The following is a 22,455-nucleotide window of genomic DNA, read 5'->3' on the forward strand; positions in this document are numbered from 1 at the left end:
TGCGGTTTTAACTGTAGCAGAATGACCTGTAGCTTTGCTAATCTATATAGAGAGATATATTAAAAAGAAAATATAGGAATGATCTTTACTGACATGTTCTTTTTCCTGTCAGGCAAAGTCTTTTGAATAAAATGCTAATTAGGTTATCAGTGTGGTTGTCAAAAATAGAACTGGGATGACAGCTAAATAGGACTGACTGAATATGAAGATTTCAGCTACGTTATCAAGCTGAATGGAAAGCCTGGGAAGATTGAGTGTATCGACTGTTGCTTTTGGATTGTGAAAATTGCTATTAGTACAAACAAGCAGTTTGTGTTATTGTTAAAGACAGCACTTTTATTTAAAAAAAAAATAAAATATTGAAAAGGAGTTTTAACAGTCAGTTCTGTCAGTAAAAGAAAAAAAGTCTTGGAAACGAAGACGAACAAAGAACAAACTGTTGGACCTGGGGAGCTTTACTTCTCCTCAACCTCAGGGCAGCAGTCAGCAGTCAGACCTTCTTGGAAATGGGATGTGGGGAGGGCCAAGGCATCAATTTGTGATTATTACAAGATGGATCCTTGAAGTGAAATGGGAATTTAAACAGCTAGAGGCTGAACTGATGAAATAGGATGAGTTTGAGATGGATTTCCCATGGGAGTTTTATGGTCAGTCCTGGCTTAGGCGAGTGATGGTGATGTATCCCTCGAGGAGCAGGGGAGGAGCAGGCAGTGCTGTACATCACGTTCTGGCTATTTTCTCATCCTGTCTGCAGCTTCCACTTGTAGAGTGAAAAGTCCATTGTAATTGTGTTATTGAAGGAATGTGCTGGTGGTGTGGGATGTTTCTTATCTAGTAATGAAAATTTAATTGCTCTTATGTCTCCTTCCTCTGAAACTGTCCAGGAGAACTTCAGCAGTGTAATGATGTTACTACAACGAAAACAGCTTTCCTTGTTTGGGTGCTCTGGCAGTAACAGTGGTTTTACTCTGGCCACTGTATTTACGGTGGCATTGAAAGTGACTTTTGCTCTGAAGTAGTGTGAGTGGAAGTTTGCTTCCACAGGCCTCATCTCTGCTTAAAATAAATATTTTCATTGTCAGGTTCAGAAATTAAACTGCTGTTCAGCCCGGGAATACTGCTTGCCTCTCCCAGTAGCTCTTTCAAATATAGTGCTGAAATTCATACCAGCAACTCTTTCAGGCTTTTAGCGGTTTGGAAGTTCAGCCTGTGGCTGAAGGAGGAGGCAGGAGACCCTCCTCATGTTCAGCAGAAGCTGCTCAGCCCCACTTAGACCCTTCTGATGCCTTTTCTGCCTTAGCGTGTTTGCCCCCGGCTGGGGGCAGAGTGTCAGGGCACCCTTGGGCAGCTCGAGCACCCAGGGGTCGTGTCTTTCAGCCTCCCCTCTTGGGATAAAGCCTTGTATCCATCCACACGCTCGGATCCACCTGGATTCCAGTAATGTGGCTGAAGACGATGCCACCTGCTTGACCAGAAGTTCCTCCTAAAAATAACATCAGTGAGTTATGGAACATTAACTTGATTCGCAGTAATTGATGTGATTACAGCAAACGGCACTTCAATATTTCAGGCGCTTTTGTGGTCTTCTGGTCTCCTGCTGGTGGCCGGCACTCCGACCCTACAGTACCCGGAGCTCGCTCTGGATTGACGCGGCCGTAATTCGGGTTCCTAAGCTTCACTCGCTCTCCTTTTATCTCCTAGATCCGGCCTCACATCGCTACCCTGCGTAAATACACCTACGGCAAACACATTTTGGCCAAGCTGGAGAAGTACTACATGAAGAACGGGGTGGACCTAGGGCCCATTTGTGGACCACCGAACGGTATCATTTGAGGCAGCAAACTGGGGAGGAGCTCACTGGCCATCCGGCACCTACAACCAGCAACCGACAATATTCCAATATACAGTTAGAAAATGTTTTATGGTTGCTAAACTGCTAAAAAAGAAAAAAGAAAAGCCTTTGTAAATTTCTTTAATTTTATTATGCATAACATGTACTAATTATTTTTTTTAATTAACTAATTGCCCTGCTGTTTTACTGGTGTATAGAATACTTGTACATAGATATCAAATGTACATGGAAGGCCACATTTTTGTTCACTGTTGTATCTATATTCCAAATGTGGAAACTTTCAGGGTGGTTGGTTTGAAGAAAACAAACAAAAAAACCCGTTTTTTAATTCATCTGCCTTGCAGGCAACTTTTTTGCAAATACCTGTTTTTTCTCCTTTTAGTCAAAAGTCAGCAAGAAGTTTGAATTTTAGTTAAATGGCACAAAGGACGCATTTAACGCTGTTTATAAATATATAAAAAAAAATTCAACTTGCTAAAGCTTCAGTTTAAAAAAAAAAAGAATTAAGTTTTTGAAACTTTTTAATTGCCTTTTTTTTTTTTTTTTCTTTTTTTTGAGTATAACATGCTAAAGGAGGTAGCTTAGCTGTCGTTTTTGGGAAGAAAACGTACACACCCAGAAAGTTTTTAAAGCGAGGGGGCGGGGGGCGGGTGTACTTGTTTACTGCCTACTCAGTTTGTTCTGTTAACATTGAGAGACACAATTTGATTATTTAGCATGAGGAAAAAAAAAATTCCAACTTGGCTTTGGTCTTGCTTCTATAAATATATAGTGTATACTTGGTGTAGACTTTACATATATAAAAATTTGTAGTATTTTCTTGTTTTGATGTCTGATCTGTATCTATAATGTACCCTAGTAGTGGAACATACTTCTGACTGTACAATTGTACATTTGTAAACCTCTGTAATGTAAATGTGGAGAAGTTTGAATCGACATAAACCCGTTTTTTGGTAAGAAAAAAGAATTAGCAAAACCTGTGCATTTCAGTGTATATTCACACCTTTTATGGTCGTAGCATATAGTGTTGTATATTGTAAATTGTAATTTCAACCAGAAGTAAATTTTTTCTTTTGAAGGAAATGTTCTCTTTATACAGCCTAGTTAATGTTTAAAAAAAAAAAAAATAAATGCTTGGTTTTATTTGTCACCTAGTTGAACAGTAGCGATCCTTTCTAAATGTTATACAAAAATGATTCAGTTCAAAATAGTGTTTTTTTGAATCTTAAAAAGTAATGTTTTGCTTATTTTGTGACAGTAAGAAACAAAAAGTGCAAAAGTACAGAATCCCCTAGTTTTCCTTACAATCAGAGTCCCTTTTCACCTTGTAAAGTGTGAATCACCTTCCCTTTTTGTACAGAAGATGAACTGTATTTTGCATTTTGTCTACTTGTAAGTGAATGTAACATACTGTCAATTTTCCTTGTTTGAATATAGAATTGTAACACTACACGGTGTACATTTACAGAGCCTTGTGTATATTTCCAATGAACTTTTTTGCAAGCACACTTGTAACCATATGTGTATAATTAACAAACCTGTGTATGCTTATGCCTGGGCGACTATTTTTTGTAACTCTTGTGTAGATTGTCTCTAAACAACGTGTGATCTTTATTTTGAAAAATACAGAACTTTGGAATCTGGCTTTGTGTTTACTTTGCACACCAACAGTGTGCCACCCCCACAACTTTTTGCCTCTTTTTTTAAATTTATTTTTTTATTTAAGAGCAGCCTTCCCCCCTCGGCGAGGGGCTGCGTCGCTCTGAGCACAGATACGCACGGGAAACGACGAGCAGAGCGACCACGTATCTATCGCTGCTTCCCGCTATTGCCATCTCTCCTCCTGGCCTCTTGGATTTGGGCTTTTTTCCCCTTCTTTGAGCACATCTAAACCTCTTCAGAGCCCGTACAAACTCAGAGCACCCGCAGCCTCCATCCTCTGGCAGTAAGTTGGAGGTGAACACCCACCACGTGTCTCTTGGTTGTTTTAAGCACGGCAGCTCTTGCGGAGAGGGGCAGGGAGTAACGTTCCCTGGTACCTCACATCTTCCGCTCGTGGTTTCCTCGGCTTTCGTCCTCCCCTCCCTCCCGCCCTCGTTGCAGGCTGGTCCACGGAGCTGGTGGTTGTGCAGAAGCTGTTCCTATCCTCACCCTCTTCTTCACTTTTTGGGGTGGGGGGATGAAAGGCGCTGGGAGGGGACTGGGGCGCTGCACCCGGCAGGCGAGGTGGGGATGCCCCAGCAATACTGAGTGCCGCGATGTTTTCTGGTTCATTCGAGAACTGCTAGAAAAGCAACGGCAAACACTGAGCTCCTGTTTCCATCGAGGCTTTCCCCAGGCCCAAGCTCTCCTTCCCAAGAGGTAATGTTCGGCTCGGAGCCTGCCACTCAGTGAGCAAAGTTGGGGCTGTCCTGCTCACCTGCATCGTGTCCCATCCCCAGTTCATCGTCTGCTGCCCAGACCGTGTCCTTTATTCCCCCAATTCCCTGTCTCCGGGAAGCTCCAGCTCTGCGTTTCATCCCCTGTGCCGCTGAGCAGGACTCCGTGTGTGACCCTTGCTCGGGGTGAAAATTGGCCCCTTCTTGCCACCAGTTTTTCTCCGTTTACCAGTGTACGGGCCCTTCCCTCTCCTGTGGTGCGGTTCAGCGGCTGCTGGTTTTAAAGACCCTTTTCTGAAGGTTATCATCGGAATCATTTGGGAAATCCTGAGAAGTTTGAGCACTTGTGCAAATAGGGTGACGTGTGATAAATTGATGGAGGGGAAGAAACTTCCCATTTTACAGAAACTTAGGTTTTTGGCTTAGCGCATTAAAACGTTTGATTTTGGAGTATGTGTCAAATTACCGATCCTTCCCATGCTGCCACTTCCTTCTTCTCGCCCCTCAACAAAAACCAATACCCCCATGACCCAGCAGTGGTTTTAATCAGTTTTCACACCCATTCTTGTTCAATTTAGCAGAGCGCGCTGACCTGGGCTTTCCGACACCCTTTTCGCCCTGGGTTTGAAGCTGGCCTGCACCTCTATCCATCGCACCGAGCCCCAAGGGTTATAGAAGCGCTTGGGTCCCACGTCCTGGAGCCTTTGGGGCTTTTACAGCTCTTTAACGCTTCATTTCACCCGTGGTGCTTGAGCAGCTCAGCGAGGAGCAGCGTGGCTGTGGATTTGGGGCAGAACGTGGTGAAAGCAAGGGATTTTTTTTCTTTAAGTTTAATTTCATTTCACATTGAGCATCTATCTCAGTTTTGAGAGCGGGGTGAGAGTCTGCCCAGGCTCTGTGTTTCTTGCAGACACCCGTGGGGCCGGGGTTAACCCTGGGCACCCTTCCCACCAGGGCAGTGGCAGCAGAGGTGTTCGGGAATGGGTTTAGCTCTTGCCCAGACCTGCAAACTCCTGCTCCATGCCCGACCCAGGGGGAAGGATCTGGCCAGCAGTGCCTGAGCACTGGCATGGCTGGGGCTGAGCCTGGGCAACCACCCCGTGGCCAGCGGCGTTGGCCCTGCCAGGGTAAGGGAGGGGGCACGGCGGGGGCTTGCCGGGAAGGATACGGCCGGGTCGCTCTGTGCGGGCCCCGCTTTGGTTACTCCTGAGCATGGCTGCTGGTTCCTGCTGGAGAAGGGATGGGAAGGGATCCATCGCATCAGCCAGGACCCATCACATCAGCCAGGACCCATCACGTCAGCCTGGGTCCATCACGTCAGCCAAGTTCCACCACATCGCCCATGATCCACCACATCGGCCAGGATCCATCATGTCAGCTGGGATCCATCATGTCAGCCAGGATCCATCACGTCAGCCGGGATCCATCACATCAGCCAGGATCCATCACATCAGCCAGGATCCATCACGTCAGCCTGGGTCCATCACGTCAGCCAAGTTCCACCACATCGCCCATGATCCACCACATCGGCCAGGATCCATCATGTCAGCCAGGATCCATCACGTCAGCCAGGATCCATCACATCGGCTGGGATCCATCACATCAGCCGGGATCCATCACATCGGCTGGGATCCATCACATCAGCCGGGATCCATCACATTGGCCAGGATCCATCACGTCAGCCTGGGTCCATCACGACACCCAGCTTCCATCACATCGTCCAGGATCCATCGCACTCACCCTGACCTTGACCGAACAAGATCTCCCGCTTCCAAGGGGACCGCAGCGGGGTGGCAAAGGACCCGGTGGCAGCCGGGCAGCGCCCCCCCCCCCCCCCCCCCCAAACCTCTCCCGTGGGACCCCGACTCTCGTGTACGGCCGCCTCTCTCTCCCCGCCACGCGTGAGGGGCCACCTCTCGGGTGACAGCCCCTTGGCGGGGACCTGCAGGGACCCTGCCCTCCCTGCTCCGTCCCCTGAGCGGGGGGGGGGGACACAGCGCGGCGGAGCTGCAGGGGTGGCAGCGGCCGCGGCGGGGCGGTGCAGCCCCAACAACGCGGCCCCGGCCCGGCGGCTCCGCTGGCCCCGCACCGGCCCCTGCCCTGCCCCAGGGACCCCCCCACTGCCCCAGGGAACCCCCCACTGCCCCACGCCCCCCCCCCCCAAGGACCCCGACCCTTCCCCGCTGCGTTTCTGCACCACCCAAGGCCTTTCCCCGGGTTTTGCTTCCCCCCCCCCCCCCAGCTTCTCGCTGATGATGTTAATGCACTTTTCAAAAAATAATTATTATTCATTTGGATCCTGCTAATTACAGCGCAATTAGAACAGAGAGCAGTGACTCCGGTGGGGACGCCGAGGCAGAGCCCCCTCGCCGTGTTTCACACCCCCAAAGAGGAGGGTTGCTCTGAGTTTCCCATCAAAGGGGGACGGGGGAGGATGCTCTGCTGTGGGATGCGCCCCAGCTCCCCCCGTCCGGGGGCTGCGTCCCAATTTTTAGCTGGATGTGGCTGATTTCCCCTCCTAAACCGGCGGTGCTGGGAGGGCAGTGCCCCTTCTCCCAGGTAATCCCCCCTGCTGCCCCCTCGGCCCCCTCCGGGGTACATTTTGCATTCAGAAGAGGTTTTTTTATGAGAATCCGAGTATATTTTTAGGCTTTTCACAGAAAGCGTGGAATTACACGTGTGTGAGAAACGACTCATTTATATCCCATCCTGTCTGTTCTCAACTCACCCACAGCTACCGCCTCCCGGGCCCACCAGGGTGACCGAACGCTCAAATTCGGAGCAAAGTCCCCCCAGGGTCACCTGGCAGCCACATGGAAGTCACCGTCATGACAGGGGACTGCCCTGTCCTCTGCTCCCGCTGTTACCCCTTTTTTATTTTTTGGAAAGGGGAAACTGAGGCACGGTGCTGTGGGGCTGGTTGAGCTATTGGCCCGGGGCTGGGAGCAAGTCCCGGCTCTGCCCAGAGGATTTTCCCCTCCCAGGTTGTACCCCCAGGGGTGGCCCTGGCCCCAGCACCCATCCAGGGGTAACCGAGGGTCCCACCCCCTCGGGGAGGGGAGGGGTGGGGGTCCCACCCTGGAGGCAGATCCCGAGGCCCCCATCTGCCCCTGGTTCCTCTCCCCCATCTACCCTGAGGTGACCCCGTCTGCCCCAGGATCCCCCCATCTGCCCCTGGGCCCCACTCATCTGCCGGTTGATCCCCCCCCCCATCTCCCCCTGACTCCCCCCATCTACTCCTGGGCCCCCCAACTGCCCCTGAGTCCCCCCCCATTGCCTCAGCACCACCTCATCTACCCTTGAGTCCCCTCAATCTGCCCCAGGTCCCCCCCCATCTACTCCTGGGCCCCCTCAATCTGTCTCAGGTCCCCCCTGTATCTACCCTTGGGTCCCCCCATCTATCTCAGGTCCCCCCCATTTGTCCCAGGGTCCCCCCGATCTGCACCAGGGTCACTGCCATCTGCTCCAGCCCTCCCCCATGTACTCCTGGGTCCCCCCATCTGCCCCCAGGCCCTCCCATGTGCCCCTAGCTCCCCCCAGTCTGCCCCAGCCCCCCCCCCCCAGTTTACCCCAGTCCCCCCCCCTTTCCCTACCCCAGTCCCCCCCATCCACCCCTGCATCCCCCCAGGCTGCCCCAGATCCCCCCCTGTATCCACCCCAGAGTCCCCCCCATCTGTCCCAGGCCCCCTCATCTACCCTTGGGCCCCCCCCCATCTACCCCAGAGTCCCCCCCATCTGTCCCAGGCCCCCTCATCTACCCTTGGGTCCCCCCCATCTACCCCAGGGTCCCCCCCATCTGCACCAGGCTCCCCCCACCATTTACCCCTGGATCCCCCCCCATCTGTCCCAGGCCCCCTCATCTACCCTTGGGGTCCCTCCCCATCTACCCCAGGGTCCCCCCCATCTGCACCAGGCTCCCCCCGCCATTTACTCCTGGATCCCCCCCCCAATCTGTCCCACGCCCCCTCATCTACCCTTGGGTCCCCCCCCCATCTACCCCAGAGTCCCCCCCATCTGTCCCAGGCCCCCCCATCTACCCCAGGGTCCCCCCCATCTGCACCAGGCTCCCCCCACCATTTACTCCTGGATCCCCCCCCCATTTGCCCCAGGGCCCCCCCCCCAACCTCCCCCCCCCCATCCCGCTCCCCCCCCCGGGCCGGGTCCGGGGGTACCCCCGGCGGCGGGGCCGGCCGGGCCGGGGTCGGGGGGTGGGGGGGTGGCGGCGCGGGGGGCGCGGCGGGGAGGGCGGCGCGGCGGCGGCGGCCCGCACCCACACCGCCTCCCGCGGGCGGCGGCAACAAAGGCCCTTCCCCGCCCCCGCCGCCGCCTCCCGCCGCCGCTGCAGCCGCCGCCGCCGCCGCCAGCCGTCCTTGCGGCAGGAAGATGCCCGGGGAGGTGCCGCCGCCGGCGCCCCGGGGGCTGCGGAGCCTCGCCGTGCTGCTGCTGCTGCTGAGCGCCCGCGCCGCGCTGGTGAGTGCGGCCGGCACCGGCACCGGCACCGGCACCGGGCGGGGGGCACGGCGGGACCGGCATCGGCAGCGTGCGTGGACCGGCGACGGGTGGTGGGGGGGGTGGGACCGGCATCGCGCACGGACTGGTCCCGGGCGGTGGTGGTGGTGGTGGGGGGGGGGGGGGCTGGGACCGGATCGGGGTGCTGGAACTGGGATCGGTATCGTGCGTGGACCGGCAGCGGGTCGGGGCACCCGCACCGGGCTGGGGCGTGGGACCGGTATCGGTATCGTGCGTGGACCGGCAGCGGGTCGGGGGCACCCGCACCGGGCTGGGGCCGTGGGACCGGTATCGGTATCGTGCGTGGACCGGCAGCGGGTCGGGGGCACCCGCACCGGGCTGGGGCCGTGGGACCGGTATCGGTATCGTGCGTGGACCGGCACCGTGCGAGAGGGAGCGGCAGCCGGCCGGGGAGGGTAGGGGGCTGGCGGCGGCAGGCTGCCGGGGGGGGGGGGGGCGGCACCCTGCCCTGGGACCCGCACCCGGCGTGGAGGGGTGTCCCGGCGCCGGCACCCTGCGGAGAGTAGTGGGGACCCGGCACGCTGCTCGGGTGGGGTCGGGCCGGCACCTTGCTGGGTGGCTGGGGGGGGCTCTGGGACTGCGCCGCCCACCCTGGGGCTCGCACCCTGCTGGGGGGGGGACGGGCACCCAGCTCCCCAGGGGCTGCGCTCCCCCGCACCCTGCTCCGCGCCAGCCCCTCCCTGCCTGCACAGCCCCCCCAAAGCCGCAGACCCCCAGCGAGCAGCGCAGGCAGGAGGCGGTGCCCCCCCCCCAGGGGTGCCCCCTCCCCTGAGCACCCCCCGGGGCAGTGCTGGGGCAGGGGCTCAGCCCAGGGGTGCAGGCAGGGCTGGGCAAGGCCGGCAGGAGCAGGCAGGCGGGGGGCAGGCAGGGTGCCGGGGCCCTGCCGTGTGCGTGGGGAGGGGGATGCAGGCAGATGCCATTTGAAGGTCGTAGGGAAACACGCCTTAAAAATAATCCTGCAAGGGGGGAGAGGGAGGCAAATCCTGCTCCTGCCCGCTCCCGCTTTTCCGTGGCAGAAGAAACTTGGGGGGTTTTTGCCCTGTCCCTGCAGGCACCGAGCCCTGCCTGCCCCGCTGCCTGCCCCCGGGAATCTCTCTTGCATCTCCAACCCCTTACGGGATGGATAGGGGTAGGTGCAGGCAAGCCCTGCCTGCTGCTCGCCCCTTGCCTGCACAGGCATTGCCCCTCTCTGCCCGAGCTCTTCCCGGGAGGTTTTCCCAGCCCTGCTCACAGGAGAGGATTTCGATGTCAGCAGGACGAAAGGGTCTGTGGTTTCCCGTGGCGCTTCCAAAACTGCTTCTCCCCACCGCCGGCGCGCTCCGGCTGGGAAACCCTTCGTTGGAGCCACCCTGCCCTGCCTGCACCCTGCCCTGCCTGCACCCTGCCCTGCCTGCACCCTGCCCTGCGCTTGCTCTTCCACAAGCTGCTTATGGGAGCATTTGGGGGACCCGGGGCAGCTTTGCGGGGCGCTGGCTGTTGGGTGATGCTCTCCGGGAAGAATCCTCCTGCAGCCAGAAGATGCTTTTCCAACGCAACCAGCACAGCCCGGGAGAAATGGGAGAGCGCAAGGGGGGAGGAAGGCTGCCTCCTCCTCCTCCTGCTTTAAGAGGGGAAGAAGTCCCAGGGCCTGGCTGCTCGCCAGCGTGCAACCTGCTGCATTAAATAACCCAGAGCTCTCCCCCATCCTCCTGGGGTGCTGCTTTGCGGGCGCCGTGGGCTGGCACCCTATTTCTACGGGGCAGTGGGTGCGTGCGGGTTGTTCACCCAGCTTTCCTGGCAGCGGTTATTCGCCTCCCGAAGAGGCAGATGCAACTTCGGTGTTTCCGAGGAGGCTGCTGAGCCGCTATCGAGAAGACCATCAGGTGCGTGATTTACTCGTCCGAGCGGCGATAACTATTGTGGCTCCCGGCGATGCCGCGCGGCCGCTTGCGCGGTGGATCAAAGGGCAGTTTATGAAGCCGAATATTGCGCTTTGCTATTGATCCAGGGAAGCCCGAGCTCCGCCGGCGGCTCCCCTCCATCACTGGGTGCCCGCGGCGGCGAGAGGTGCGTGCGGCTGTGCTGGCGTCTCCAGCACCCGTGGCGGACATGGGGTCGGCTGCATGGGTGCTTGCTCCCCCCCAAATAAGCTTTTCCCCTTCCCCATTTGGGGCATTTTAGTTGCTGGTTGGTGGATGGCGACGCAGGCGGTTGCTGGCATTTGCTGAGGATAATTAGGCAGGAAAGGTTACTGGCTTGTTAAATGCTGGGATGGGAGGTGATGGGATGCTGGGATGCTCCTGGGGCCCGCAGGGGCTGGAGGAGGCTGCTTTCCCCCATGAGGGATGCTCCAGGGGACATCGGGCATCCTCACCTGGGGAGGACCGAGGCCTCTCCCCTCCCCTCCTCTTCGCTGAAGCTTTTAAATCATTCGGTCTCGTTGGACAAAGTCGCAGCTTCTCCCTGGGGTCACTGGGTTGGGAACCAGTGACTTGGCACAGCTCTGGTGCATCCCAGCCGGCTGCCGTGATAATGGGATGGGGGATGGATTTGGGGACCGCCGTCCCCCTGGTGCAGTTGTGCAGGCGACAGGGTAACGCTGTCTGCAAACCCTGTGCCGGATCCTGCTCCCTGCCAGGGAGCCCTTCTCCCGAGCAGCACTTGGAGAATTAATTAATTTGCACTGAGGAGACCGGACAAATAACTCCAGCTCCCATTGGCACCGAGCCCACGAGCTCCCTGGGACGGGCCCAGCACCGCGTCTCCCTGTCCCCGGCCCCGGGGAGCATGGAGGGACGGGGGCTGCCGGCCTCGGCACAGGGATGTGGCGTGCTGGATCGTTTGGGAACCATAACAAGTCTCCCGGGACTCGGCGCTTCCCTTTGATCTCGGGATGGCTGTGATCCCTCTTGGCCCCGGGGTTTGGGGAAGCTGGGAACGTCCCGCTGGGATCGGTCTCTTTAACCCTTTGTGTGCCTCCGTGGGAGTGCTGCGGGGCAGGGGCTGCTTCTCCTGGCGAGACCCGATCCTGGCACTGGGTTTTCCCAACAGTGTCGTGGACATGCAGGTTTGGTTTTGGCCGGGATTCCCCAGGGCTGTAAAGCTCGCGAGCTCACCCTGTCCGTCCCTGCTGACCCCCATCTCCTGCCTCAGCGCTTTGGAGCCGGCTACGGACCGCTTTGAGAGAGGACGAGGTCTGGACCTGTTTGGGAGATCCAGGCAGCTTGGTGGAGAGGAGCCCCCGCATCGGCCGTGCCCGTGGCGGGGGCGAGCTCAGCCCCTTATTAGACACCCGAGAATCCACGAGCGGGCTGTTTTCTGTGCAGCCGGGAGAGCTGGCTGCTCCCCATCCCGCAGGCCACACGCAGGCTGGGGGGGGTCGCTCCTTCCTCTTCCGCTTCCTCTTCCTCCTCCTCTGCGCAGGGCCTCGGTGGGGAGCCGGGATGCTGGCAGCCAAGTAGCATCCGGGGACTGTTTGGGGACAGAGCGGGCAGGGGGAGAGGGCAGTGCCAGGCAGCACTGCTCGCCTTAATTAGATGCAGGCAAAGCGCGGGCTGATGAGCTTTAATCAGCGAGGGTGGCCCGCGCGCCGGGCTGCGGCGAGATGCCAGGGGAGCGGGTGCATCCAGCCAGCCCTGTGTGATGCCTCCGGTTTGGGGACCCCGAGTCCCTCGGCGTGCTGGGGAAGGATGTTTTGCCTTGGCCCCGGCTGGCTGGCTGAGCCGCAACCTTAGGGATCAACTCGTCACCTTAATTACTGAGAGCGTCGATTAGCCGTAACCTTTCCGCAAGTCCCGGCTGCTCATGTCCCTGTCCCTGCTGGAGCTTTGCCTGGGACGGCTCTGGGGCTGGGCTGCTTTGGGCCGGCCTCATCCTGCTCTGCTTCCTAGGGTATCAGGGAGGTGATGTTGATTTAGTCCCGGAACACATTTCCATGGGGCTCTCCCGGTGAGGGTCAGTGTGGTATGGCATCCCTTGCTGCCTGCAATCCCTTAAAATCCACCCTTGGCTCAGTCCGGAGGGATGATGGGGGACACGGGACCCAGAGTTGCCCCACGGCCCTGCAGAGGTTTGGGGTGGAGCACCCACCTCCGGCTGCAGAGGATTTGGGGGTTTCAGCATCCCCTGCAGCTCTGGGTCCCACCGGTACCGACGTGGCGGCTTGGGGGTTTGCAGGGCACCCTTGTTCCCATGATGTTTGCCGATGGTCCGGGATCGGCAGCTCCCTGGTGGCCAGCCTGGCATTGGGGCTGCGGGGGGGTCTTTCCCTTAGGAGGTTTGTGGGTGCTCTGCTGTGAAACTGTGTGGCATGTAACGAGTTTGCTAGGACTCTTCCTGGCTCCCAGGGGGGTGGATTTGAGCTCCCTGGTGTGAGCTGGGGTATCCCAGTGGTTTGACTCAGCCCTGTTTGTAGGGATAGCGCAGCTCTCCCCACCCAGCTGTGCTCAGCACCCGGCTCCTTCCTCTTATGAGCAAGAGGTGAAGCAAGTTCACGGAGAAACTGAGCAAAAATAATAATACTAATAATAATTTTAAAAAAGGGTCCTAGAGCTTCTTGAGGGGTGCAGGGTCCTCCGGCTGCTGGCACCTCCTGTCCCTGCCCGTGCATGGTGTAGGCGAAGTGGGGGTTAAGTCCCCAAGCGTCCCTAAGGCTCCTTTTTCCCCTTGGAAGAGCAGGGAGATGCGGCAGCCCTGGGAGACGGCAGCCAGGCCAGGGGAATGCCCATCCCCGGCACGACGTGAGCTGGGTACCAAACCCTGCCGGGCTGGCCGGCTGGGAAGGCACCGAAACTGGGGCTGTGCCCTGGGAGACGGGAGCCTTTCCCTTCCTGAACCTTTAAAGACTTTAAAATAGTTTTAAGTCGAGGCGTTAATTCTTTACACACATCCTCTTCCCACCGAGTTTTCCCCATGCTCGAAGTGGGGCAGGGAGGCGGGTCCGATCGCATTCTTGCACCCTGCGTGGCTCTAGGTGTGTTTTTTGCTTTTATTCTGCTCCTCGATGCATGAACCTGGCACTCGGCGTCTCTGCAAACCCAGCCTCGGCGCTCAGGAGATGGCGAGCAGTTATTTGGGGGGAGAAACCCCCTTCAGCATGTGGTTTGGCATCCCCTGGGAGCAGTGGGCAGGTACCTTTGCCAAAGCTGTGGTCCTCAGCATCCCTCAGCATCCCTCAGCATCCCTCAGCATCCCTCAGCATCCCTCAGCATCCCTCAGCATCCCTCAGCATCCCTCAGCATCCCCCTTCCCTCCACATCCTCCCCGCTCCAGTTAACGCCTGCACAAGGCTCCTTTGGCTCAGGACCCCGGGGAGCTGCCGGAGAAGGATTTATCCTGCAAAACGGGTGATGCCATCGAGCCTCTCGCGGGCGGAAAGGGGGACCGGCCTCTGTTTTTCACCCCGGCGGTGTCAGCCTGGCCCCGGCAGAAGATGCTCGTCCCTTGCCGGCCGTGTCCCTGGAGACGGTGCTGCAACACGTGTGTGGAGGGAGGAGTGGCGGCTGCCAGAGAGGTTTTCCCAGCTTTTCCATCCTCGCTTTGTGCTTTTCCCGGTTCCCTTGATGAGGTGCTTTATAGGGGGGGAAAAATATTCGCCATCCAGAGTGTCCAGCGGTCCTTCGCCTCCCCCGGCCATGGCTTTCACAAGCCTCAGTCAGTGCCCAGCTCCGGGGAGAGCGGAGGTGGGAGGAAGGGCGGCGGGGCGAAACAGAGAGCTTTTTGTGGCAACGCATGCATCTTTCCCAGTTAATTAATTTGACATTTACGCCGAGTTTCTCGTGCAAAGCTCCGGAGCGTTTCGGCGACCTTTGTGAGCAGTGTGCGGGGCAAAGGCCCCCGCTTTGTGCCCAGCCCCGCGGGGCAGGACGAGAGCTGCTGGGAGTCAAGGCAGGGGGGAAGGATGTGGCTGGATCCGGGCAGAGGGTGGCTCCTGGGGCTGCCAAACTCAGCCTGGTTGCAGCATCTGCCCCCCAAACCGTGTTTTTTGGGGTCTCGCTGTGGTTGGGAAGCAGTGGGATTGAACCCGGGGTCACGTGGGTGGCACATGGATGCTCCTTTTTGCTGTCAGGAAAGTGAAAGCATTTTTAGAGCTGGTTCTTTCAAGGCTTTTTGTTAAAAATGACTCAAAAAGTTAATTCTGGTCCTGGTTAAACCAGTATTTAACCCAGCTGTGGTGGGGCATGCGGTGCATTGAGCAGATGGAGGGGACAGCATCGATTCAGGGGTGAACAGCGATGGGTACCGCTGCGGTCCCCACCCAGGGAGAGATGCTCCCCAAACCTTGCATCCCCCTTTTCCACCTCAGCATCCCAGAACAGGCCATTTCAGCGCTCTCTGGTCTGGATCGGGATGTTTGCTCTGCCCCGGCCGCGCAATGTGCCCCTGCCAAGACGGAGGCCGTGTGTGTTTACATCTCTGCGGCCACGATGCAAAGCGTCTCCCTCCCTCGGAACAGCTTGGCCGCGGCTCAAACTATTTATTTCAAGATAAAAATAACAGCAGCAACCTCAGGGCTGCTGCTTCTTTTTCCTGGCCGATGGTGAAACAGGGATTATTTTAGCAAGAGGGGGGGAAAAAACTCAACGTGGGGGAGCCTGGGCACGTGTCCCCACTGCTGCAGCCCCAATGTGGGACCCGAATCGGGGCCCATCGGGGTGGAGGAGGCTGGAGCTGGGGAGAAGCATCGTCTCTCAGGCAACACGGAGCACAACTTGTTGGCAAAACAGTTTATTTGCCAAAAAATGCTGTTTTCCGGAGGAGGAGGAAGGGAATGAAGCTATTTCATGAGCCGCGTTGGTTGGGCTGAGTAACTGCTGAGAAGGGCGTGTGGTCCCGAGCACAAGTCTGGCTTGGTTTATAAGTGATGCTCGCGTTAGCAAATGTCAAAAATATAGCAGAGGGCTGCATTTTGGGGAAAGAGAGTGGGAGTTTTGGTCCAAAATGGGCATTTAAAAAAAAATATCTTATTTATTTCTTATTTTTTGCAAGGAAAGCTAGAACTGAACAGAAAGCCCCTGTGTTTCTCTCCTACCCCAGAGCAGTTTGCCCTGCAGAGGCAGCAAGTGGTGCTGGCACAGAGCATGCAAGGAGCTTTACTACCCCAAACTAGGTGTCAGTCCACCATTTCCAGCTCATTTAAGGCAAATTTGGGTCCACCGGGCTCCTAACAACTTTTCTAGGCGCTGCCTGTCCTGGGGATGTCTGTTGTGTCCTGAGATGCTGCTGGGAAACGTCTCCTTCGCACCCCATAAAGATTAATCGGAGGAAGCTGGAATAATGCACTCTTTTTCCCTCTTTCGGAGGCTTTTTGGCGAGTAGCATCATCCAGCCTTTAATTTTCCTTCTCCCTCGTGCGCGAGCTGCATGTGCGTTTGCTCAGTGCGAGGTGAGGGTGTCGTGGGAATCTCCTGCCACCGGGACGAGGGTATTTAAGAGCCGGAGCCGAGTGTCACGGGAGATGGCACTTAAGGAGAGCATGGGGAGGAGGCAGGGACCGGCACTTAAACCGCTCCGAAGCCCTGGCTCCGGCCCAGTGGAAAAACCCAGAGCTGCCAGGTATTTGTTGATGAAACGGGATGATTTTATGCAGCTCCGGCAATGCTTTAACCCGCGCCCGGGAAGCTGCTCGGAGCGCGAGGTTCCCTTTTTTGGAGGCGCTGGGAGAGACGGCCACCGCGTCCCCGTGACTTTGGGGTGCTTTGGTCCCCAGCCGGTGTCACGCTCCCTTTCTCGCCTCCTCCTCCGGGACAAGTAATGCAGAATATAATAAATCAGCTTTGCAGGGTGCTCCCCTTCTCCTGAGGCCTGAAGAGCTCGGTGCACCCCAGCCCGGGCAGTGTGCTTGGGTGCCAGGGGGCTGCGACCTGGAGCACCCACTCCTTGTGCTCCCGTGGCACTGATGAGCGCTAATTAAGCCCTAATTAGCCACCAGTGGTTGCAAGTCAGTGCCCTGCCAGAGTGCATGGCTCACGCCCTGTGCGGTGCTGCCGTTGCCTCTGTCAGAGGACGATTACAAGCATCCCGTGCAAACCTGGGGGGGATCTTGGCATTAATTAGCCTGGTGTTAATTAGGGAGCATGCCGACACGTATTTGCTGATGGGGAAGTCGGGGCTTTAAACGAGGACCTGGGCATCAAACAGGGACTCAAGGCATCAAATGCAGTGAGCTGGGATGAAATAGGGTCCTGTGCTGGGCTCAGTGGCCATGGGGCATCGTCATCCCACCCGGCTCCCTGGGGACCCGCAAGTGCCGGAGATGTCGGAGCTGCACCCGGCTGGGATGCTCAGGTGAGCAGAGCCGCCTGGGATGCGGCACCCGGCAGCACCCAGCCTCCGTAATCGGTTGTTTTTGTTTTCTCCTGGCGCTGAAAGGAGCTGTTTCTCCCCATTTATCAGTAAATAATTGTTTTGGGTGCAACTTGCTCGTTAGCTGCCTGGCAAGCTGCAATTAGACTGTGGGAGAGGGCTGTAGGGAGGGTTAGCAAGCTGGCCTGGCTCCTCGGGGTTTCCCCTGTGGCATTGGGGTGTCCCCTGCAGTGTTGGGGTGTTGGGGCTGCGGGGTCTTGCATTGCTGGGCAGGACCCCCTGGATTTTTGGGTTGTTAATTATGAGCCACATCCCTCGGTGCTGTAATTGGAGTGATGCAGCTGGTTCTCCCTCTTTGCCCGCTTGCCTTTAGTTGGGACTAATTAATGCCTGCTCCTCCGACTCAAGGTGCCTGTCCCATCTCCAGGCTGCGGTGTTTAAAGCCATGCACAGGACCTTGCAGCGTGGGTCACACCATCCCCAAATGTCCCTACGTAGATGTCCTTAAAGCCACCGTGGGTGATCCCCAGGGATGTTCGTGTGGAGGTGGGTGGATGCTCTCCATGCCGGTGGGATCATTGCAGCCCTGCTCCCTCCAGGATGCCTGGTCCCAGATGGGAACAGGTCCTGGCTGCGGAGCATCCTGAATCCCTTTATTTTCCATGGCGAGAGCTCTTCAAACACCCAGCCAAAGCCTGGAGGAGGAGGAGGGAAGGCTCTTGCTGCCGTGGAGGAAGAGAGAGGGAATCCACTGAACGCAGCGCGGGGATCGGATGGGCACGGCTGGGTTTGCAGGGATTGCCTGGTACCCTCGGGCCGGTCCCTGGCACATCATCCCTCGCGGGGACGTACGCATCCCTACGGACATTTCTCCGTTGGTGGCATCCCGCAGCAGCGCCCGCCGCGTGGGAGCAGCCGTGCCTCCTTGCCTTTGGGCTGAGCTCAACCGGACGGCGCCTGCTTACTCTGGCAGTAAAAAGGGGCTGCAAAGAGTCAGCAGGGAGGATGCGCCATGGGGGTCTGCCTCCTCGGAGCAAGACGTTCCCCTCTGCCAGCATGAAATCCTCCAGATCCCCCGGATGCTCATGGAACGCCCTTGCCACGCGCGCGCTCGCCCGGCCAGAGACATGTGTGCAAAGGATGCCGTTTACCAAAGTTGGGGCTCGCTTTGCAGACAACCAACCTCTATTTGTGTCTGTAGCATCCCAAACCAGGCCCAGAAATAGTTGGCGAGGGGCACGTCCTTTTGGGTGTTTTCGGTTGATGTGCGGAGAAATGGGGGGGGAAAAAAAAAAGCCTGGCCGGGCTCTGGATGCAGCAATCTAGCTTCAAACACGCCCCGACCCGAGAGGAAATTGGAATTACACCAGCTGTAAGGGGAAGGCAGCAGGCAGGGGGTGGCTGGGGCTGAAGGAAGCAATGGCTCTGTGTCCTGTCTCCCTCCTGCCAGAAGAGTGAGTTTTTGGGTCTAAACAGTGACATTTTGGGTCTAAATGGTGGGGGCTGTCTCCTCGGGGTGCTCCCTTCCAGCCCTCGAGCACTTGGGTTTTGTGCTGGGCTAAAAGCACCAGCGAAGGGACTGGGGAAGATCAACCCCGTCGGCTCCTCTGTATAGACTCCGACACAATATTTGGTAAAAAGAGTTTATTTCTGTTGTTTTTTTTTTTTTTCCAAGGAGCTTTTTGGCTGCGGGTCCCACCAGCCTGCTGCGAGGCTGAGGATCTGGCTGGGGCCATCCTGGCTGCAAAGCACCCGGCGGTACAGGAGAGGGTCCCGGGAACCCAAACGTGGGTGGTTTTTTTTTTTTTTTTCCTTCTGACCCAGCTCCAAACTCCCCGTTTGCTCTCGCCAGCTCCAGCACAAGCAGCCGGGCTAAATCCCCCGGGCCCGTGCATCCCGGTGCTGTAACCCCTGGATGAAAAGCATTACTGAGTCCATGCCAGACAGCTTCATGCCGCTAGCGATGCCGGGGGTGCTGGGACAGGGAAGGGAGCGGTTGCTTTCCACCGGGCAGGATTGGGGTGCAAAGCCCCCACGCTCCCGACCTGCCCCGCGTCCCCGCTTGCCTCATGCTGGCAGGGTTTTTGCATCCCCCGGCTCAGGAAATGGCTGCTGCCCGCAGGCAGCTGGGCGTCCCCCTCCCCATCCCTCTCCCCCCTTATTTTCCTTCTTTCAGCCGGCGTGTTTTGCCTGATGGACTGTATTAAAGTCAGGACGTGAGGAGGACAAGCTGCCAGCAATTAGGCTGTGCGAGCCCTCCCCCAGCCGGGTGTGTGAGAGGAGCAGGGCTGGACGCCGAGGTTTGGGGAGAAGGGACCGTTTCTTCCCTCCTGCTTCACTTTGGATGCTCGGAGCAGACGAGGGGCCGCATGGGGTGAATTTCCCATCCCCTGGGAAATGCTTTTGGTGAAATGAGTTGGGTTGGGCGCCTGCTTTTTTAGATAGGAGCCGCAGACCAGTGGCTGGGCTGTTCCTGAGCCTCTCAGCTCTGCGGCTCATCCTCTTTGCTCCAGAGTTGGCCAAAAAAGTCCCAATCTCTCCCCAAAACCCCCTGAGCCTCGGCAGCGTGAGCATCCCACACTTTCTCTCCCACAGCGGTGCAGGAGACTGGTGGTTTTGGGGCCAATCCTGGCTGCCGGGTGGGATGCTCACCCCAGCGCCCACTCCCCTGCTGCAGGCACGGATGGGCCAGATCCTGCCTCTCCCGGTGCAACTCCAGCTGCTCCCAGCGAGTACAGTCGGAGTTTGCCTCCAGCTATAAATATCTCAGCGAGCAGCAAAGCCCCCAAAGGCTTTAGGCACTATATATAGTTTTCTGCAGCAGAAAGACATCTTGCACGGAGGCCGGGCGGTGGGATCTCCTTCTAGGAATGGGGGGGAAGGAGAGGACACGATGTGGGGGGGGATGATGACTTTCCATGCGGATACGGGGCTGGATCCTCTCCCTGCAGCTGGTGTCCAGGTCCCTGGCAGCACCCAGCTGCTCCGCTCCGGGTCTTGCTTACGCCGAGCATCAGCAAAAGTTGCTGCCTGAGCGTAGAGGAAAGGGACATAAAACATTTATAGCCCTTGAAAATCGTCAAGGAAATGTCTGTCTCGGTTAAAATAGCAAGAGCAATTAGAGGAAAAAAAAAAAACCACCCAAAACCCCAACAACACAGTTTGTGTGTTATTCCAGCTCTTTTCCAAGTGCTTCCCATCCTCAGCCAGGGTTGCAGGCTCCCTGCCTCCTGCTCTCCCATCTCGGTAGCTCTGGAGGATGGGACAAGGTCTAACCCCTGCCTCCCATAACCAGGAGTACCAGACCGGTCTGAAAACCCGATCTTGTGGCTCTCCCAAGCATGTTAAAAACTCAGTCTTGACTTAAAATGAAAGGGCACCGAGAAGTTAATTGGGTTCCTTCTTCTTTTTGGTGTTTGCAGCGATGCCAGAGCGGGATCGGTGCCTCCTGCGTGTCTCTGGACGCTGTTAATTAGGGAAGCCCTGAGCTTGAACTTCCCCGGCGCCTTGGCTGGCTGCAGTGGGATTTATCATCTGCGAACGGGTCCTTCCCCTCCCCGGGCTGCGGCAGGGGCGAGGATGGGGTGGGACATGAGGGAAAACAGGCGCTCCGGAGAAACAGGCCAAATCCTGGGGATAAGTGGAATTTCGATGTTACTTTGTTTGACCCAGTATCTTCCAGGGGAAAAAATCCCCAGTTCTCTTGCAGGCAGCAGGGCTTGAGGGTCACACTCGTTTGCTCAAGGCTTGTACTTCCCTGCCTGAAAATCAGTGGTTTAGTGGGTTTTCATGACTTTTCTCTTTCCTTCTGCAAAGGTTTTGACCTGACTGAGGAGCATGGCTGCTTCTCTGGGGCAAGAAGATGGAGGTTCAGGGTCCACTGTGGTTGTGGTCCAGCACCGGGCGCGGGTTGGGGCTATCTCTGCCACAGCGCCTGGCGTCGTGGCATTTTGCATTACCGAAGGTTCTGGGGACCAGGGCTTGTCTTGGCAAAGAGTTCTGAGGGTTTGCACACCCTGGCCGGGTGGCTGTGGGACCGAGCGCCTGGCACGGCACGGCTTGAACCTCGCTTGTATGAGAAAGAGGAAAGAAAATCCCAGGAGGGGAAATCCGGGGAGGAAGAGCAGATCTGGGTGAAACGGCCAGGAGGGCATTGGGCGGGCGCTGCCTGGGGGCGGCAGCGGGTCCTGCCTGCGGCGGGAGGGAGGGTGACCTGGAAAGTCACATTTTCCTGGAGCTGACGGTCCCGCTGAAGTGTAGGAAAGTGTTTCCTGGGGGGAAAAAAAAAAAAAAGAACCTGTTATGAAGAGAAACTGGCCTGTTTTGACTTGAAAATGAAGGGTCAGTTGGTGTGTCAGGCTAATAAATGTCTTGACCTTTTTGCGTTCATTTTTGCAACGACGTGCCTTTCCCATGCGATCGCACCAGTAGTGAAACCCGCATGAAAATCTTCCCATTTTGTGAAACCAAAATTTTGGGTCCGTTTCCTTCACCCACTGGGCTGGGAGAGCTTCTCAGGGTCCCGTTTTCAAGCTTTGCCTGCTGACTTAAGAGCTGGAAATACTTTTCCAAGCACAAGGCGAATTCCTTGACTCCTGGAGCTGAGGCTTTGAGGAAAACACGGTGTGTGGTGGGAGATGGTCACTGTGCGGAGAGGTTCTTCCTCGCTCTGTAGAGAGGCCAGAAACATCTCCCCAGGAGAGCAAGCTGAGCATGGGGTGAAACAAGCCCCATGGCTTCTCCTGCTGGCGGCTGCCAGGGAGCCACAAGCGTCCCGGTGCCCTGGGATGGAGTTCTCTCTGCTTTAATTTTCCTCCTGGTCTGATGGCTTTTGGGTTGTGGGTGAGAAGATTTGCAGGGCTCAAGGTGGTGAGGCTGGGTCCTGGGTGTAGTTGGGTGGTATTTGCCTGGGGATGCTGGTACCCGTCCCCGTGCAGCGATGCTGGTATGTTGGACAGTCCCCGCGCGAGGATGCTGGTGCCTTTGACAGTCCCCTGTGCAGGGATGTTGGGACTCGTCCCTGTGTGGGGATGCCAGTGCCTGTCCCCGTGCGGGGATTCTGGTATGTTTGACAGTGCCCTTGCAGGGATGCCGGTGCCCATCCCCGTGCAGGGATGCTGGTATGTTTGACAGTCTCCCCACAGGGAAGCTCGTACCCGTCCCTGCACAGGGACGCAGGTACATTTGACAGTCCTGCCATGGGGATGCTGGCACACTTGACGGTGCACTGACCGCCCACCCTCAGAAGGAAGAGGTTTCTCTTCTTTCTTCCCCTCTCAACCGTCCGTGGGTGGGCAGAACATTTCTCTCTTTCCTTTTGTCTCTTCCTCTCATGCTTTCAGCCACTAAGCCCTAAAGCAAACTACTCTGGATGGAAGAAAGAGGCCTCAGATGCAGTGAAACACCTTCCTC

General features: G+C 57.1%; 2 protein-coding genes across 8 annotated transcripts in view; both read left to right on the forward strand.

Moving 5' to 3' along the window:
- PUM1 (pumilio RNA binding family member 1) overlaps nucleotides 1–2,483 on the forward strand; it is a 76,755-nt gene extending 74,272 nt beyond the window's left edge. For all 7 annotated transcript variants that reach the window (XM_050910039.1, XM_050910038.1, XM_050910042.1 and 4 more), the window contains one exon: nucleotides 1,702–2,483. In XM_050910039.1, coding sequence (XP_050765996.1) covers nucleotides 1,702–1,833 — 132 coding nt within the window. In that variant the 3' untranslated portion in view covers nucleotides 1,834–2,483. The remainder of the gene's footprint in view (nucleotides 1–1,701) is intronic.
- Nucleotides 2,484–8,613: 6,130 nt separating this feature from the next.
- The window catches only part of SDC3 (syndecan 3), a 44,882-nt gene continuing 31,040 nt past the window's right edge, over nucleotides 8,614–22,455 (forward strand). Inside the window, exon 1 of the mRNA XM_050909696.1 lies at nucleotides 8,614–8,700. Coding sequence (XP_050765653.1) covers nucleotides 8,614–8,700 — 87 coding nt within the window. The remainder of the gene's footprint in view (nucleotides 8,701–22,455) is intronic.

The sequence above is a fragment of the Gymnogyps californianus genome, chromosome 22, assembly GCF_018139145.2.
Source record: "Gymnogyps californianus isolate 813 chromosome 22, ASM1813914v2, whole genome shotgun sequence".
In the NCBI taxonomy this organism is placed as follows: Eukaryota; Metazoa; Chordata; class Aves; order Accipitriformes; family Cathartidae; genus Gymnogyps; species Gymnogyps californianus.